Source organism: Mercenaria mercenaria, chromosome 3, assembly GCF_021730395.1.
Source record: "Mercenaria mercenaria strain notata chromosome 3, MADL_Memer_1, whole genome shotgun sequence".
NCBI classification, from domain to species: domain Eukaryota; kingdom Metazoa; phylum Mollusca; class Bivalvia; order Venerida; family Veneridae; genus Mercenaria; species Mercenaria mercenaria.
The window spans coordinates 99,313,874-99,330,460 of record NC_069363.1 but is presented as its reverse complement, the minus strand read 5'-3'; the positions used below and the strand labels follow the sequence as shown (position 1 = coordinate 99,330,460).

The following is a 16,587-nucleotide window of genomic DNA, read 5'->3' as shown; positions in this document are numbered from 1 at the left end:
TAACTCTGAGATATGGTTAAACAGTCTTATGACCTCCCCAGTGAGGTTTGTCTCTGACGAAATATTTAAAATTATGAATGCGACAATTCTCTCGCCTAGTGTATTGTTCCAACTTATCACACTCGAACCTGGCAATACGAACATTTCACTTTTTCAACTTCATCTTTGGTGGCCAAATTATTAATAGCTTCATGTAATTCTGCAAACTTGGCATCCAGTTTCTCATTAAGCTTTTGTTCAAGAATGTCAGAGGATGCATCTAGATCACAAGATCCAACTTTGTTGCCTTTGCCTCTAGAGCCCATGATTGTGATGGTACGATCGGGCCAGGGTACGAATCTATGTGACCTTCAAAGCTGAGCAAGTTGCAATGCCTGCTATCGCAATTCAGTTTTATCATAGAATTGTTTAGACGAAATCTCGAGATACTAAGTCTAAATTTTGAGTATTAGGTATTAGAAAATCCAATTTTTCAACTTGCTGGTTTTTTTTTTTTTTTTTTTTTCAAATAAAGTTTTGGTGCATTTTCACTTAGTCTTTGTAATTACTAAATGGATTCGATTCAGTCTAAAAAAAAGAAATTAATCTACATCATCACCAACATTATACAACACAAGGTTCATAACTCATGCCCTTATATTTCATGTATTTTGCCCTCTTGTCACTGTCAAGCTGGCAAGTATTCAAGTTGGCTGAATTATGGACGTTTTAGGGATTGGCATTGGTTTAGTATATGTTATTAAATTCGAAAGGTCGATGTAGTAAAACGACATTTCTAGTAAGGTATATAAAACATTAAAAATATAGGGCTAGAAAGGTACGTAACTCGAAATTAAGAGTTACAAACTTTATTAAATAATACGTAGCTGGCATAAATGCTATTTCGTTTCGTGTAATGCAGCCTAAAATTCTATAGTTTTATCTATTTATTTAGACTAGCTCCTAGACTATGATATATCTTTTTTTTACATTTTTATGATTAAATGTAGTGAACTGAGCCAGTCTATATTCTATGTCCAATATCATAATTTCAACATCATTCCTCTGTGAAAATCTCTAAAATAGACTGGCTTTTGTCTCTATAAAATTAAATTCGTCGAAAAAGAAAAAATGTAGAAAAATATTATTATTAGTCTAGTGGCTAGTCTACTATTTATTCTACGTTTATCCATTTTTTTACATTTATGTTTGATTTTTTTTACATTTGTCTTTATTGAAAACATGGTTACAAAAGTCTGAATTCAAGACGACTTCCTGACGGGAAATTCATATACGTGTACAGCTTCACTCTAAAACGTTAATAAACGAAGCGATGACATACCCAGAATAAGATATTAACCACCAGATTGGTATGAAATAAATAAATAAAGTCGTGGCATTAATGCTACTCTTACACCGCGTTATATCACTTGAGTATTTTGAGATGTCCCCTTATACAGGTAAACAGGTAAATACGTCCTTAATCGGGTATACAACTCGTCATCGGGATAGACTAAAAATGCCTACTAGTAAGTGTTAGATCAGATCGTATTGTATGAAGATGTACAATTATTGGACACAAACCCGTTACAGATATTTTCAGTTTTTAAGACAACGTTATACATGTAATAAATTGTCGAAAATCATTGTTATTTATTATTTGTTTGATTTTCAATTTATATATTTATTCCCAACTGATAATGCCGTTTAGCATCTAATTGACGTTTATCTCGATTATAACTAAAACTAGAAAATTGGTTTAGTCATTATTGTATTTCTAGTGGTTATTCTGATGTAAATGAAAATCTCATGACATTCTTGAGCTGTTTTCTTTGCATAGGTAACTTACCATTTCAAGGCGGTGTCCTTATTTTCAACTTGATATTTTTGTCTTTTCATATATTAGGCATATATTGTTTATTATGTCGATGGTGATTCTTCGCTCTAACCCATTATATACTCCCTTCTCGTGCATCCCGATATTTTAATAACCATTATCCCCGCCACCCCTACCCCCTCCACCTCCCCCCTCCCCGTCATCTTGCTTATGTTTTTACTCCATTTCTATTTTTACGTCATATTTGAAGTAATCCGTAAGATGTATCTTTCCATTACCGTTTGTATTTTTGTTTGGCCTACTCTGAGGTGTGTGGAACTGGCTGCCATAAAAAGAGTTTGTTTTACCTTTATTTGTTCTCCTTCTTCTATACATAAATACTGACCCAGTCTTCAATGTAGAAACATAAATGGTGTACCTAGGAATTCGTAATTTGTTGTTCTGTCATATAAGATTTAGAAATGTAGAATTTACACAAATTATTTATCAGATGAACACATGTGAAAATAATTAATGTACGCAGATAGCGTAGGTAGTTCTCGAATATTTTGTATGGGACAACTAGAAATATTATTAAGTTAGAGGTGAAATTTTAAATCACAAGAGGAATATTGTTGGACTTGCAAAGCTAGGAGAAATATCCATTTATCAAAATCCTGTTTTGTGTCGATGATCTGTCATATATTATACATATTTATAAACATACAATGTAAAATTTTCATCGATCAAAAGGGATTTATCTTGAGTACAAAAAAAACAACAACAATATTTTATTAGCAATATCGACTGGCCAATGAACAGGAAAAACATACAAAATAATATGATATTACATGACATATTATGTATAGGTAATAAGTATGATAAACATGTATATAATAATACGTAAAAAGTATGATATGTGGATGTTACGTTGTTAGGCCTAATCTATGAATAAACAGCAGATAGTACCACGCTTTACAAAAACTTGTATTTGTACACCGCCGGACTGACTAATACACGATCTTTGTTGGTCTTCATCAAAGGTGTTCAAACATTTTTGTCTTGATCAAAAAACGAAATAACAGTACTAGTATATATCTCACTCTGTTTATTTATGATATATGCCACATTTTCTCAATATGTGTAACGAGTTATCCGGTGTGGTCTAGTGGTTAGGATTCCTGGTTTTCACCCAGGCGGCCCGGGTTCGATTCCCGGCACCGGAACACATTTTGTTCTCTTTAATGCACAATCATTTTGTTTAGCCGTGACATTTCAGAACACTGAAGTGATGTCTGAATATTCACTTATCTTGCACATCTACATCATATAACGTTCATCAGTTCATGTTACACCGTCTATTAAAGCTTCATACTCCTAATAAATGCTTAGGTACCTTGTATTTATAGAAAGACACCAATATTTGCACTGACGTGTTATGTATTTTTCATATTTATAGGGGGTACATATTGCTTAGTTTGTATACATCTAACTGCGTCTCTGCTTAAACAAGAGCACCGCCTTGCGGGTGCTGACGCTCATCTGATTTTTTTTTTGTATAACAGAAATATTTTCCTACCCATGATTTTCTAAGTCTAAAAAGGGCCATCACTCTTGCAAAAAGCAGGATAGAGTTATGTTTCTTGATGTACAGTGTCCACTTATGATGGTGAAAAACTGTTGCAAGTTTTAAAGCAATAGCTTTGATAGTTTATGAGAAAAGTTGACTTAAACATAATATTCAACCAAGAAAATGATTTTTCTAAGTCCAAAAGGGGCCATAATTATTGCAAAAAGCAGGATGGAGTTATGTTGCTTGCTGTACAGGGTCAGCTTATGATGGTGAACAAGAGTTGCAACTTTTAAAGCAATAGCTTTGATAGTTTAAGAGAAAAAGTTGACCTAAACATAAAACTTAACCAAGAAATCTGATATTTTCTAAGTCCAAAGGGGGCCATAAATCTTGCAAAAAGCAGGATGGAGTTATGTTTCTTGCTGTACAGGGTCAGCTTATGATGGTGAACAAGTGTTGCAAGTTTTAAAGCAATAGCTTTGATAGTTTAGGATAAAAGCTGACCTAAACATAAAACTTAACCAAGAAAACGATAGTTTAAGAGAAAAAGTTGACCTAAACATAAAACTTAACCAAGAAATCTGATATTTTCTAAGTCCAAAAGGGGCCATAAATCTTGCAAAAAGCAGGATGGAGTTATGTTTCTTGCTGTACAGGGTCAGCTTATGATGGTGAACAAGTGTTGCAAGTTTTAAAGCAATAGCTTTGATAGTTTAGGATAAAAGCTGACCTAAACATAAAACTTAACCAAGAAAACTGATTTTCTAAGTCCAAAAGGGGCAATAATTCTTGCAAAAAGCAAGATGGAGTTATGTTTCTTGATGTACAGGGTCTGCTTATGATGGTGAACAAGTATTCCAAGTTTCAAAGCAAAAGCTTTGATAGTTTAGGAGAAAAGTTGACCTAAACATAAAACTTAACCAAGAAATCTGATATTTTCTAAGTACAAAAGGGGCCATAAATCTTGCAAAAAGCAGGATGGAGTTATGTTTCTTGCTATACAGGGTCAGCTTATGATGGTGAACAAGTATTCCAAGTTTCAAAGCAATAGCTTTGATAGTTTAGGAGAAAAGCTGACCTAAACATAAAACTTAACCAGGCAACGTCGACGCCGACGCCGACAACCGCTCAAGTGATGACAATAACTCATCATTTTTTTTTCAAAAAATCAGATGAGCTAAAAATGAAAACTCAGTAATCAAACTATATACATGTAGTGTCTATAGTGTCATGTTGTCTACAATAACTGTTTGTGTCAACGTCTTTTTAAAGCGCTGTTTTGTTGTTGTTGTTTCATACGTGGTATGAGAAAATGACAACTCTCTAATTACGACTACGGTAGAGAATGAGAAAAAATGTTACGCCCATCGTGGGGCTCGAACCTACGAACCCAAGATTAAGAGATTCGTGTTCTACCGACTAGCGTGAGCTAGCCGGGCTACGTATACGTCTTTGAATATTACGTAGAATCTAGATAGACAGTGCGACAACGTCACCGCCAAAACAACTAACAACTGTCGCGAAATAAGAAAAAAGAAAAGAAAAAAAAAGCTTAGCGGGACACTTATTCTAGAGTAAACCTGAATTCTGTTAGGTCGCTCTATTTTAAAATTTAATAATTAAATACAACATGAGTAATAATCAAAGTAAAGGAAACATTTCAAACATGGATCTGTTATATAGATATCTTTACCAGAACGTGGAAAAATAGAAGGTCAAATGTGGAATTGGATAACCCATTGCCTCCGGACCTCCCGACAGTTTAAAGTAATCAATTATATCAATTATATAGAAAAATTATATGTAGTGGCTTTTGAAGATATTCACTATAATAGGCTTTGTTATTTGCATACATGTATTGTACATATAGATCTACCAACATGTATTGTATATAGATCTGTCAATACTACAAGTATATGTTCGACTGGGCGAATTCTCATATTTATGCATATTGCATTTTATCTTTGCATCTTTAATTATTTTTAACAGTTGAAAGTAATCAATTTTAAGTCACTTGCCTTCATTGTCCCAAAACGATATCGGCAAATGAATGCATGGTCACAATCAATCAATCAATCAATCTAGGCGGTGCATAATGCTTAGTTTACATGTATCTAACTACGTCTCTCCTTGAAAAATGAAGACTCTCAATAATCGGACTATATAGTGCCATGTTGTCTACAGAAGCATTGCACCATTCTGCGTCAACATCTTTTTAAAGCGCTGTTTTTCATAAGAAGCCCGAGAAAATTACAATTCTCTAATTACGACTACGGTAGAGAATGAGAAAAATGTTGAGCCCAAGTTGCGGCTCGAACCCACGACCTCGAGATTAAAATTCTCGTGCTCTACCGACTAGTGTGAGCTAGCCGGGTTACGTATACATCTTTGAAAATCAAGTAGAATCTAGATAGACAGGGCGACAACGTTACGGCCAAAACTACTAACAATTGGCGCGAAATTTAAGAAAAGCATAGCGAGGCATTTATGAATTCTGTTAGGTCGCTGTATTTTACAATTTAGTTGTTAAGTACAACGTGAAAGAATGAAAGTAGAAAAAACATTTCCAACGTGTAACCGCTGAATTATAGTGCGTTTTATTTGACCTGGCGGGGCGGAGCTAATTTCTGGCTTATGCAAATAATTGTAATCTCAAAAAACGAGCAAAATAGGTAGAGCTACGAAGGTAACAGTGTAAGGTAGATGACCTGTGAATAAGATATCAGGTTGCCGAAAATACTACATATCCTGCACGACCGTCGCGAAACTACGACCCGCCAGGTCAGTTAAAATGGACTATATATAGAGATCTTTACCAGAACTTGGAAATGAGGATTGGGTATAGTTCAATCGGATAACCCATGGCCTCCGGACCTCCCGATAGATTACGGTTTTCAGTGACTATATGTAATGACTTCTGAAGATATTCACTACAGATAGGCTTTTTTTATTTGCATACATCTACTGTACATAGATCTATACAGATCCCAAGCAGCCGCCCCCACCCCAGATCCCCAGCAGACCAGCCCCCCCAGCAGTCAAAACCGCCCAAGCCCACCCAGGCGCCAGCCCACCCAACACCCCCCCCCCAGAGCAACGGGCCCCAGCCCCGACCCCCCCCGCCAGGCCCAGCCAGATACCAGCAGCAGCAGCAGATCAGACAGCAGCCAGATCCACCAGCAGTCCAGATCAGCACCCCCAGCAGCCAGATGCAGACAGCCACAGCAGCAGATCCAGCAGCCAGCCCACAGCAAGATTCAACCCAGCAAGACAGACCAGCAGCAGTAAGACCAGCCCCAGACCCAGCCCAGCCAGCCCCACACCCACATCCCAGCAATCGCCCCAGACAGTCACACCCAGATCAGCAGCAATCCCCCCAGAAAAGCCCAGCCCCCCACCCACCCAGCCCAGCCCAGATAGCAGGCCAGAACCCAGAACCAGACACCCCACAGCAGAAACCACCCCGAAGCCCCAGAACCCGAACAGAAACCCCAGCAGACCAGAACAGAATCAGAACCCCACAGCAGACAGCAGACCCGAACCAGGATCAGAACAGAACCAGACACGCCAGAACCCAGCACAGACAGACCCAGAACAGCCAGACAAGCCAGAACCCCCAGCAGAACAAGACAGCAGAAACCCAGAACAGACCAGAACAGCAGAACAGCAGAATCCCAGACCAGAACAGTCCAGAACCGACCCCAGACCAGAACCACAGAACCAGCTGAAATCAGAACAGAAACCAGACAGCCCGAACAGAATCCAGCAGAATCAGACAGACAGAATCCAGTTCAGCCCCCAGGCCAGAATCAGCAGAATCCCCAAAGCAGCAGAACCAGAACAGCCAGCAGAATTCAGAATACAGCAGCAGCCAGCCAGACAGCCAGAATTCCAGAACCAGAACAGAACCCAGACCAGAAGACCAGCAATCCCAGACCAGACAGCAGCCCAGAAGCAGAACAGCAGAACACCCCCAGAACAGCCCAGAAAGACGACAGCCAGAATCAGGAACAAGACAGCAGAACCCAGCAGAAACACAGACCAGCCAGAATCCAGCCCAGAAGGCAGACAGACAGAACCAGCAGCCGACAGCGAATTAGAATCAGAAGCACCCCAGATACCAGAATCATGAAAGACAGAACCCAGAAGACAGGACAGAACGACAGAACAGAATGCCTTCCAGCAGAACAGACAACAGAATTTCAGACACCACCAGCCAGACAGACAGACCAAGCTCGAACCACACAGAAGAATCAGCAGCCAGCCCAGAATCAGCAGGAAAGCAGACAGAAAAGAACAGCCCCAGACAGCACAGACTCAGAATCCAGAACCAGAACAGCCAGAACAGACAGAAAGAAAAGCAGAACAGAACAAGAACAAGAACAGCACGGCAGACCCAGCAGACAGGAGGTCAGGCCAGGCCCAGCAGGAACTCAGAACCCAGCTCAGACAGAATCCAGAATCCAGACCAGACCCCAGCCAGACAGAAGACCAGCACCCAGAACACAGCCCCACTCACAGAAAAGCAGCCAAGACAGAACCAGAAGCAGACCCAGGACCCCAGAACTAGAATGCAGAAGCCAGAATCCAGAACCACAGCAGCCAGCACAGACAGCCCAGACCGAACCGATCAGAATTAGACTGGAACAGAATCAGAACCCAGAATCCAGAAACCAGCCCAGAACCCAGAATCAGAATCAGAATCAGAACCAAGAACAGAACGCAGACAGAAATACCCAGAATCAGAACAGAATCAGAACAGGCCACCAGAACCCCCAAGAACCCCCACACGCAAGCCGAATCCAAGAACCAGAACAGAACCCGCAGCCCCCCAGACCAGAACCCCCCCAAGACACCAGAACAGCCCCCAGACCCAGCCCCCCAGACAGAACCAGAACCCCAGAAACAGAATCCAGAACCCCCAGACCCAGCCGCCAGATGGTCCAAACAGAACAGCCAGCAGCACCGAACAGAACACAGAACCAGAACCAAGAACAGAGAAGGAACAGACCAGCCCAGCCAGACAGAACCAGACCAGAACCCAGAAAGCCGAACAGACAGAATACCCCCCAGAATAGACAGCACCCGCGAACCCAGAAAAGAACACCCACAGCAGAAATAGCCCGCACCCCCAAGAATCAGAACCAGCCAGCACCACTCCCCAGACAGAGCAGAACAGACAGAATCAGAACAGAAACAGACCAGAATCCCCAGGAACAGAATCCACAGCCAGAATCCCAGAACAGCAAGATCAGAAAGCAGAACAAGAACAGCAATACAGAACAGAATACCCCCACAGACAGGAAAAGAATCACACAGAACAGACCCCAGCCAGACCCAGAACAGACAGCCCACACCCCAGAATCCCCGAAACAGCCAGAACAGCCAAGCCCATCCAGACACAGAACGACAGCAGACCAGCAGGAACAGCAGAAGAGAATCCAGAAAACCCCAGAGACCAGAACCAGACACAGAACCAGAACCCAGCAGAAGACCAGCCAGAATCAGAACCAGAAAGCAGACCAAGCCCAGAACCAGAACAGAACCCAGACAGCAGACCCAGTCAGAACACAGGACAGAAGACAGACAGAAAGAATTCCAGGACCAGCAGAGACCCCAGACAAGAAAGCAGACCAGCAGAACCACAGAACAGACAGAAGCAGAATCCCCAGCAGAATCCAGACAGAACCCGCAGAATTAAGCAGGCCCACACCAGAAAGAACCAGAACCCAGAACAGCACAGAACCCCACCCCAGAACCCAAGCAACAACCAAGCAGCAGGAACAGACAGACGCAGAAAGACAGCCAGAACCAGAACAGAAGCAGCAGACCCCAGCCCCCCCAGAATCGAACCCCACAAGACCACAGAACCCAGAATAAGAACGAAGCAGCCCAGCCCAGAATCCAGCCCCAGAACAGACCAGAACCAGAACCAGACAGCCAGACCCAGAGAACCAAGACCAGAACCCCCAGCAGAACAGAACCAGACAGGAATACCAGACCCGACAGACTAGCCAGCAGCGAAAGTCCCAGCTCAGAACCAGGCCAGAACCAGACCCCCCCCACAGACGCAAGCAGCCCAGAATCAGAATGCTCCCCGACCAGACAGAATCCAGAAAGAAACCCAGATCCAGCAGCAGAATCAGAACCCTCAGACCAGAACAGAACAAGCAGAACCAGAATCCCCCAGACACAGACAAGGCAGAATCACACAGAATCCAGACACCAGACCCCAGGACCAGACAGAATCCAGCAGACAGAATCCAAGACCAGCAACACAGCCCAGCAGACCCCCAGCAGCCCCAGGCCAGAACACACCAGCAGACAGCAGACCCCACCAGCAGAACCAGAACGAATAACCAGAATCAGAACAGAATCAGAATCAGAATCCAGCTCCAGATCCAGGCCAGCCAGAATCCCGACCCCCAGAATCAGAATCCAGAAGCAGAAACCAGCAGCAGAACCCAGACAGAACCCCCAGCACCCAGACCAGCCCCAGCAAGCAGAATCAGACAGAACAGAACAGCCCTAGAACAGACAGCCAGCAGCAGACAGAACCAGAATCCAGACAGCTAGCAGACGCCAGCAGAACCCAGACCCAGCCAGAACAGAACAGAACCCACCCAGAACCCAGGGAACCACCCAGAATCAGAATCAGCCCCAGAATCCGACCCAGAACAGCAGAACAGCAGAATCCAGGCCCCACCCAGGCAGAATCAGACCGAAACGCACCCAGCCAGGATCACCAGATCAGCCCAGACAGCCATCCCCAGACCAGACCCCCAGCAGAACAAGAATCAAGATCACGAAAGAACCGAATCCCAGCCACCAGAAGACAGCCTTTAGCAAGCCAGACCAAGAACAGACAGCTTTCAGAACCAGCACCCAGAATCAGAACAGAACAAGAAGCCCCCAGAAACACAGAACCCGCAGAACCAGCCCAGACCAGCGACCAGAGAATCCAGCCACCAGACAAGCAGACCACGAACCCAGCCAGAACAGAACAGGACCACCAGAAGAAAGACCAGCCAGACCAGCACCAGAACGAACAGACAGACGAAACAGAACCCATCACCCCACCAGAACAGATCCCCAAGGACCAGCAGACAGAATATTGTCCCAAGAAGCAGAAAGCAGAAATCCCCAGAACAGAACCCCAGCCGCACCAGACAGACCAGCAAAGCCAGACCCAGACCCAGAATGGCAGAATCAGAATCAGAACAGACCAAGCAGAATTCAGCAGAACCAAGAACAGAACCAGAACAGACTCGCAGAATCCAGAACAGAACAAGCAGGAGACCCCCCACAAATGCCAGACAGCCCAGCCCAGAACCAGAATCAGAACCACAGATCAGAACCCCAGAACAGCCCCGACAGAAGCCAGCAGCAGAACAGCCAGACAGAACAGGCAGAACCCCCAGCAGAATCCAGCCCCCAGACCCAGAACAGAACCACAGCAGAACAGGAGAACAGCCCAGAATCCAGCAGAACAGACAGACAGAAAATCAGCAGAACCAGAACGCACAGAACAGAACAGAACAGGCAGAACCCAGCAGAAGAACAGTCAGGACACAGAGCCAGAACCCCGCCCAGAGCAGACAGAACCAGCCAGCCATAAATCAGAACAGAACAGAATCCAGACAGAACAGACCCCAGAACCCAAGCCCAGAATTCAGCCAGAATCAGAGAATGCCCAGAACCAGACCCCAGAATCCCAGCCCAGACAGAATCCAAAAGACAGCCAGAACCGCAGAACAGCCAGACCAGAAACCAGACAGAAACAGACAGCACAGAATCAGCCCAGCAGAATCAAGAATTCCCCAGAACCAGAACAGAACCAGAACCAGCAGAATCAAGACCAGACCCACAAGCAGAATCACCGCCCCCACCAGAACCAGCCAGAAAGAACCAGCCCCCAGGACACAGACAGAAAGTCAGAACCAGACAGAACAGACCACGACACAGGCAGGAATCACACCAGCACACAGCACAGAATCAGACCAGCAGCAGACAGAATCAGACAGAGCCCCAGAAAGCCAGAACAGCAGACAGAATGCCCAGACAGAACCAGCCAGCAGAACCAGCCAGAACCAGAATCAGAACTCAGAACAGAACCCCAGACCCCCCCAGCCCAGACAGAACCAGAACAGGAATCAGAAAGCAGCAGGAAAGCAGACCCCCAACACCAGCAGGAGCACCAGCCAGACCAGCAGAACCAGACCAGACCCCCCCCACCAGCCGACCAGAAGCGCCCCAGAAACAGCCAGAACAGCAGGAGAATCCCAGCAGAATCAGCAGATCCAGCCACCCAGAACCAGAATAGAACCCCACAGCCAGAAAGAACAGCCCCACAGCCGAACCCAGAACCCCAGACAGCAGACAGAATCAGGCCAGCAGAACAGACAGCAGAACCTCAGCAGCAGACAGCAGAACAGGCCAGACAGCACCAGAATGCCTTTGAAGCAGAACCCAGGAATCAGAACCAGGAATACCCAGCAGAATCCACCCAGAAGCAGCCCAGAACCCAGCAACAGACAGACCAGACAGACCAGAATCAGGAACTAGCAGCCCAGAACCCAGAACCCCAGCAGAACAGAACGCAGCAGAATCCAGAAACCCAGACCAGAATACCCCAGACAAGCAGCAGAATCAGAAAGAACCCAGCCAGACGAACAGCCCAGAATAGCCAGCCAGACCAGAACAGCACAGAACAAGCAGAACAGAACAGAACAGCAGAATCCAGGAACCAGACAGCAGAATCCCCCAGCAGCACAGCCAGAACCAGCAGCAGAATCAGAATCCAGCCAGAACAGACAGAACCCAGCCAGAACAGGAATTCCCAGCAGACCAGAACAGAACCCAGACCCCAGACCAGAATCAGATCAGCCACAGCCGGCAGAACCAAGCAGAATCAGACCCAGAATCAGCGAACAGATCCAGAACCAGACAGAACCCAGAACAGAACTAGAACAGCCACAGACCAGCAGAAAGAATTCAAACAGAAACCCACCCCCAGAGACCAGCCAGACCCCCAGCAGAACTCCAGAATCCAGACCAGAAACAGAACAGCAGGAACCCAAAGCAGAACCCAGAATCCCCAGGGAATCAGCAGAAAGAACCAGCCAGAACAGCAAGCAGGCAGACAGCAGGAACAGAACCACCAAGCCCCAGCAGAAAAACAGAAACAGGCCAGAACAGAAACAGCCCCAGAATTCATGACAGAACAGACAGAACCCAGCCCAGCCAGACAGAACCAGCAGCAGCATTTTCCCCCCAGGAATCCCAGCCCCCAGACAGAATACCACCAGCCCCAGAACAGCAAAGCCCAAGAACCACAGCAACACAGAATCGACAGAGCCAGACCGACTCAGCCAGACAGAACCGCAGACACCAGAATGCCTGCCCCCAGGAAGCCCCCCCCACAGCACCCCCACAGAATCAGAATCAGGAACCCCAGAATCCCAGCCCAGACAGAACCGCCCCCAGCAGACAGGAAACCAGCAGACGAAGAACCAGAATACAGCCCAGACCAGAACCAGAATCAGAAATCCAGACAGCCCAGACCCAGTAACCACCCCCGCCCCCCCCCCAGCCCCCCAGAACACAGACCACCCCCAGCCCCCAGCCCCAGCAGCCCCCCACCCAGCACAGTCCAGCCCCAGCCCAGCAGACCCCAGAAAGACAGATCCCAGAATCTAGCCCACACAGCCAGAACCCAGACCAAGACCCCCCCCCACCAGCCCAGCAGACCCCCCAGAATCCCAGACCGCCAGACCCAGCCAGAACAGACCCCAGAACAGAAGACCAGCCAGAACAGGGCCAGAAAGACAGAAGAACCCCAGCCAGAACAGAAACACCCCCCCAGCCAGAAACCCAGAAATCCAGAAAGCAGAACCCCCAGGAACAGAACCAGAACCCCAGAAACCAGAATCCTCCACCCCAGAACGAATCCAGAACCAGCAGAACCAGCCAGACAGCAGCAGATCAGAATCCCAGAATCCAGAACCCAAAGACCCACAGCCAGCCAGCAGCCCAGAATCAGAACCAGAACAGAACCCACAGGGGGCCAGACAGAACCCCCGCCCCCAGACCAGCCACCCCACCAGCCCAGCCCCACACCAGAATCAGGCAGACAGAACAGAATGCCTCCCCCAAGAACCCAAAGCCCAGCCCCCAGCAGCAGCAGCCAGACCAGACACACCAGCAGACCAAAGACCCCCCCCCCCCCACCAAGCACCCCACCAGAACCCCCAGAACCAGCCCCCCCCAGACAGCAGAACCCCAGACCAGAACAGAACAGAACAAGAATGAAAGCCAGATCCAGAATCCCACAGACCCCACGGAACCAGACCAGACAAGAACCAGAATCAGACAGCACAGACAGCTAACCAAGACCCACCCAGACAGCCCCAGAATACAGACACAAACCCCCACCAGCAACAGAATCCAGAGACAGACTCAGCACGCACCAGACAGCCGCCAGCCCCCACAGCAGCAGCCAGCCCCCACCCCCCCCCCCTCCACCCAAAGCCCCAGACAGAACCAGAACAGCCCCACCAGCCAGAACCAGACCAGACAGCCAGACAGAGCCCCCTCCCCCCCCCCAGACCCAGAGCAGAACCAGCCCCCCAGCCCAGAATACCCCAGCCCCACCCCAGCCTGAGTTCCCCCAGAACCGCACAGCAGGAACCAGCACCCCCACCAGAACACCCAGAATCCCAGACAGACCCCCAGCGAAAAGAACCAGCAAGACCCAGAATAATTCCCAGACCAGAAACAGCAGACCCCCACGCCCCCAGAATCACCCAGCCAGCACCCCCCAGAACAGCCAGAATACAGCCAGACCACACAGACCCCAGAAACAAGAAGAAACCAGCCCCCCCCACCAGCAGGCAAGAATCCCCCCAAAGGCAGATCAGCCCCACCCTCAGGACCTCAGCAGAAACACCCCCACCCCCCCCAGAAACCCCCAGCCGCAAGCAGGACCAGCCCCAGAAACAGCAGCAGAAGGGAACCCAGCCCCAGCCAGAATCCCTCCCAGCCACCACCCCAGCCGCAAGAATCCAGCCCAGCAACAGCCAGCAGCCCCCCCCAGCATCCCCCCCGACACCACCCACAACAGCACAGCCACCAGGCAGACCCCCACCGCACCCCACAGGAACAGAATCAGCACAGGACCAACCCAAGAATCAGCAGAATCCAGACAGAACAGAATCAGCAGCCCCCAGGCCCAGCAGCCAGCCCAGCCACAGCTCCCAGCAGCCCCCAGACACCCCCCCACCCCAGAACCAGCCCAGAATCAGAACCCCACCCGACCCGCCAGCCCAGAATCAGCCGAACAGACCGACCACACCGAATCCCCAGCGACCCAGCAGCCCCCCCAGACCCCCCCCACGCCAGCCCCCCCACAGACCCCCCCCAAGAATCACGCACCACCCCCCCCCAGCCAGCCCCAGCACCACCCCAAGCCAGAATCCCAGCCAGAATTCCCCCCCCCCAAGCCCAACAGAACACCAGAATCACACAGAATCCCAGAACAGACAGCAGCAACCCAGAACCAAAAGAAAGACCAGACAGCCCAGCCCCAGCCCCCAGAACCCCAGACACCAGACAGCCAGACCCACCCCAGACAGACCCAGACCCAGAACCCCAGACAGACCCCAGAACCCCAGCCACAGAAGACAGACCCCCAGACAGACCCCAGAAACAGCCAGAAACCGACCCAACCAGACAAGCAGACAGCAGAAGCCCAGACAGCACCAGCACCCCAGCCCACGACCCTCAGCAGCACCAGCCCCCAGACCCCCAAACCAGCCCAGCAGACCAACATCCCCACAGCCACAGAAGACACCAACCAGACAGCCACCCAGCCCACCCCAGAACCCCCCAGCAGCAGCCACGAACCAGCAACCCAGAACACCAGACCCCAGCCCAGAACCAGCACCCCAGCAACCCAGCACCAGACAGCCACAGAACCAGCAGCACCCCCAGGACCAAGCCCAGACCCCAGAAGAACCCACACAGAACAGGACCCAGACCAGCCCCAGACACCAGACAGCAGAACCAGACCAGAACCACCAGCAGAAACGACAGAACCCCAGCCCAGACCCAGCCAAACCAGACCAAGCCAGACAGACCAGACCCAGCCGGGACCCAGACACAGACCCCAGACCCAGCACCCCGACCCAGCAACACGACCAAACCCGCAGACCAGCCAGACCACCAGCAGCCCAGACCCACGACAGAACCCCCGACAGACCCCAGACCCCAGCAGACAGACAGCAGACCAGCCAGACCAGCCAGACACACGCCCCCAGCCCCCCAGAACCCCAGAACCCAGACAGAGCCCAGAACGGGACAGACCAGACAGAACCCCACCAGACCCAGACCAGAAAGCAGAACCAGAAACAGACCCAGAAGACACAGGAAGACCAGACCAGCAGCACCCAGACAGACAGAACCCAGAACCAGCAGAAAGCAGACCACAGAACGAACAGCCAGACACCCCCCAGACAGAGCCCCACAGCCAGACCAGAATCAGCCCCCAAAACCAGACCACCAAACCCCAGCCCAGCCAGACAAGCAACCAGACAGACAGAACCCACAGCCCCAAGAGCCCAGACCAGCCCCCAGTTTCCCCCCCCAGCCAAAACCCAGCCAGCACCCAGACAGACCCCAGAACCACCAGAACAGACCCCCAGACCCCAGAACGACAGACAGACAGCCAGACCAGAACAGACGAACCAGAACACAGACCAGACCAGAGACCCCAGACCCCAGCCCAGACAGACACAGACCCCAGAACAGAACAGCCCCAGCCACCCCCCCAGCAGCCCCAGGACAGAACCCCAGACCCGACACAGACCCAGACCCCCCAGAACCCGCCCCAGCCAGCCGCAGACACCAGACCCCCCAGACAGAATCAGACCACCAGAAGACCAGCCAGACCCAGCCAGCCAGACCAGACCAAGACCCCAGACCAGCAATATAAACATGTAATAAAATAATATATATATAAACTCTTAGAAATACATAAATATAATATTTAAGTGTTGACGAATTTATCTACAACGAAAGTACAATTGGGGTCAGTATACTCTTCCGTACTTTTCAATTATAATAAGCACATTCTGAAATATAAATTGATTTGATTCTTCTGACAATTGTTTTTTGTAAAATTTAAGATACCGGTACGTAATATATATCAACAATCTAAATT

General features: G+C 48.4%; 3 protein-coding genes and 1 non-coding gene across 4 annotated transcripts; all 4 read left to right on the top strand.

Annotated features, from left to right (window-relative positions):
* The first annotated feature begins 243 nt into the window (after positions 1 to 243).
* LOC128556001 (proteoglycan 4-like) lies at positions 244 to 7,500 on the top strand. The gene is made up of 2 exons (XM_053539880.1): positions 244 to 315; positions 6,343 to 7,500. Exons 1-2 carry the CDS (start codon positions 244 to 246, stop codon positions 7,498 to 7,500), a joined length of 1,230 nt encoding a protein of 409 aa, XP_053395855.1.
* Trnae-uuc (transfer RNA glutamic acid (anticodon UUC)) lies at positions 2,950 to 3,021 on the top strand. Its single transcript has one exon. It is a non-coding gene; the product is annotated as a tRNA-Glu (tRNA).
* LOC128556000 (serine/arginine repetitive matrix protein 1-like) lies at positions 7,497 to 9,382 on the top strand. The gene is made up of 3 exons (XM_053539879.1): positions 7,497 to 8,159; positions 8,221 to 8,416; positions 8,505 to 9,382. The coding sequence occupies exons 1-3, from the start codon at positions 7,497 to 7,499 to the stop codon at positions 9,380 to 9,382; spliced, it is 1,737 nt and encodes a 578-aa protein (XP_053395854.1).
* Positions 9,383 to 9,458: 76 nt separating this feature from the next.
* Positions 9,459 to 16,375, top strand: LOC128555999 (proteoglycan 4-like). Its single transcript, XM_053539878.1, has 7 exons — positions 9,459 to 9,708; positions 9,762 to 12,705; positions 12,794 to 12,935; positions 13,254 to 13,512; positions 14,033 to 14,114; positions 14,300 to 14,690; positions 14,909 to 16,375. Exons 1-7 carry the CDS (start codon positions 9,459 to 9,461, stop codon positions 16,373 to 16,375), a joined length of 5,535 nt encoding a protein of 1,844 aa, XP_053395853.1.
* The last annotated feature ends 212 nt before the right edge of the window (positions 16,376 to 16,587 follow it).

Coding starts and splice junctions, on each gene's coding strand:
- LOC128556001 (XM_053539880.1), top strand. CDS start 244: ATGTCAGAGGATGCATCTAGATCACAAGATCCAACTTTGTTGCCTTTG. Junction 316..6,342: donor TAGAGCCCATGATTGTGATG/GTACGATCGGGC, acceptor TACTGTACATAG/ATCTATACAGATCCCAAGCA.
- LOC128556000 (XM_053539879.1), top strand. CDS start 7,497: ATGAAAGACAGAACCCAGAAGACAGGACAGAACGACAGAACAGAATGC. Junction 8,160..8,220: donor ACCCCCAAGAACCCCCACAC/GCAAGCCGAATC, acceptor AACCCCCCCAAG/ACACCAGAACAGCCCCCAGA. Junction 8,417..8,504: donor ACCAGACCAGAACCCAGAAA/GCCGAACAGACA, acceptor CGCACCCCCAAG/AATCAGAACCAGCCAGCACC.
- LOC128555999 (XM_053539878.1), top strand. CDS start 9,459: ATGCTCCCCGACCAGACAGAATCCAGAAAGAAACCCAGATCCAGCAGC. Junction 14,115..14,299: donor ACCCCCAGCGAAAAGAACCA/GCAAGACCCAGA, acceptor CCCCACCCTCAG/GACCTCAGCAGAAACACCCC. Junction 14,691..14,908: donor GAACCCCACCCGACCCGCCA/GCCCAGAATCAG, acceptor ATCCCAGAACAG/ACAGCAGCAACCCAGAACCA.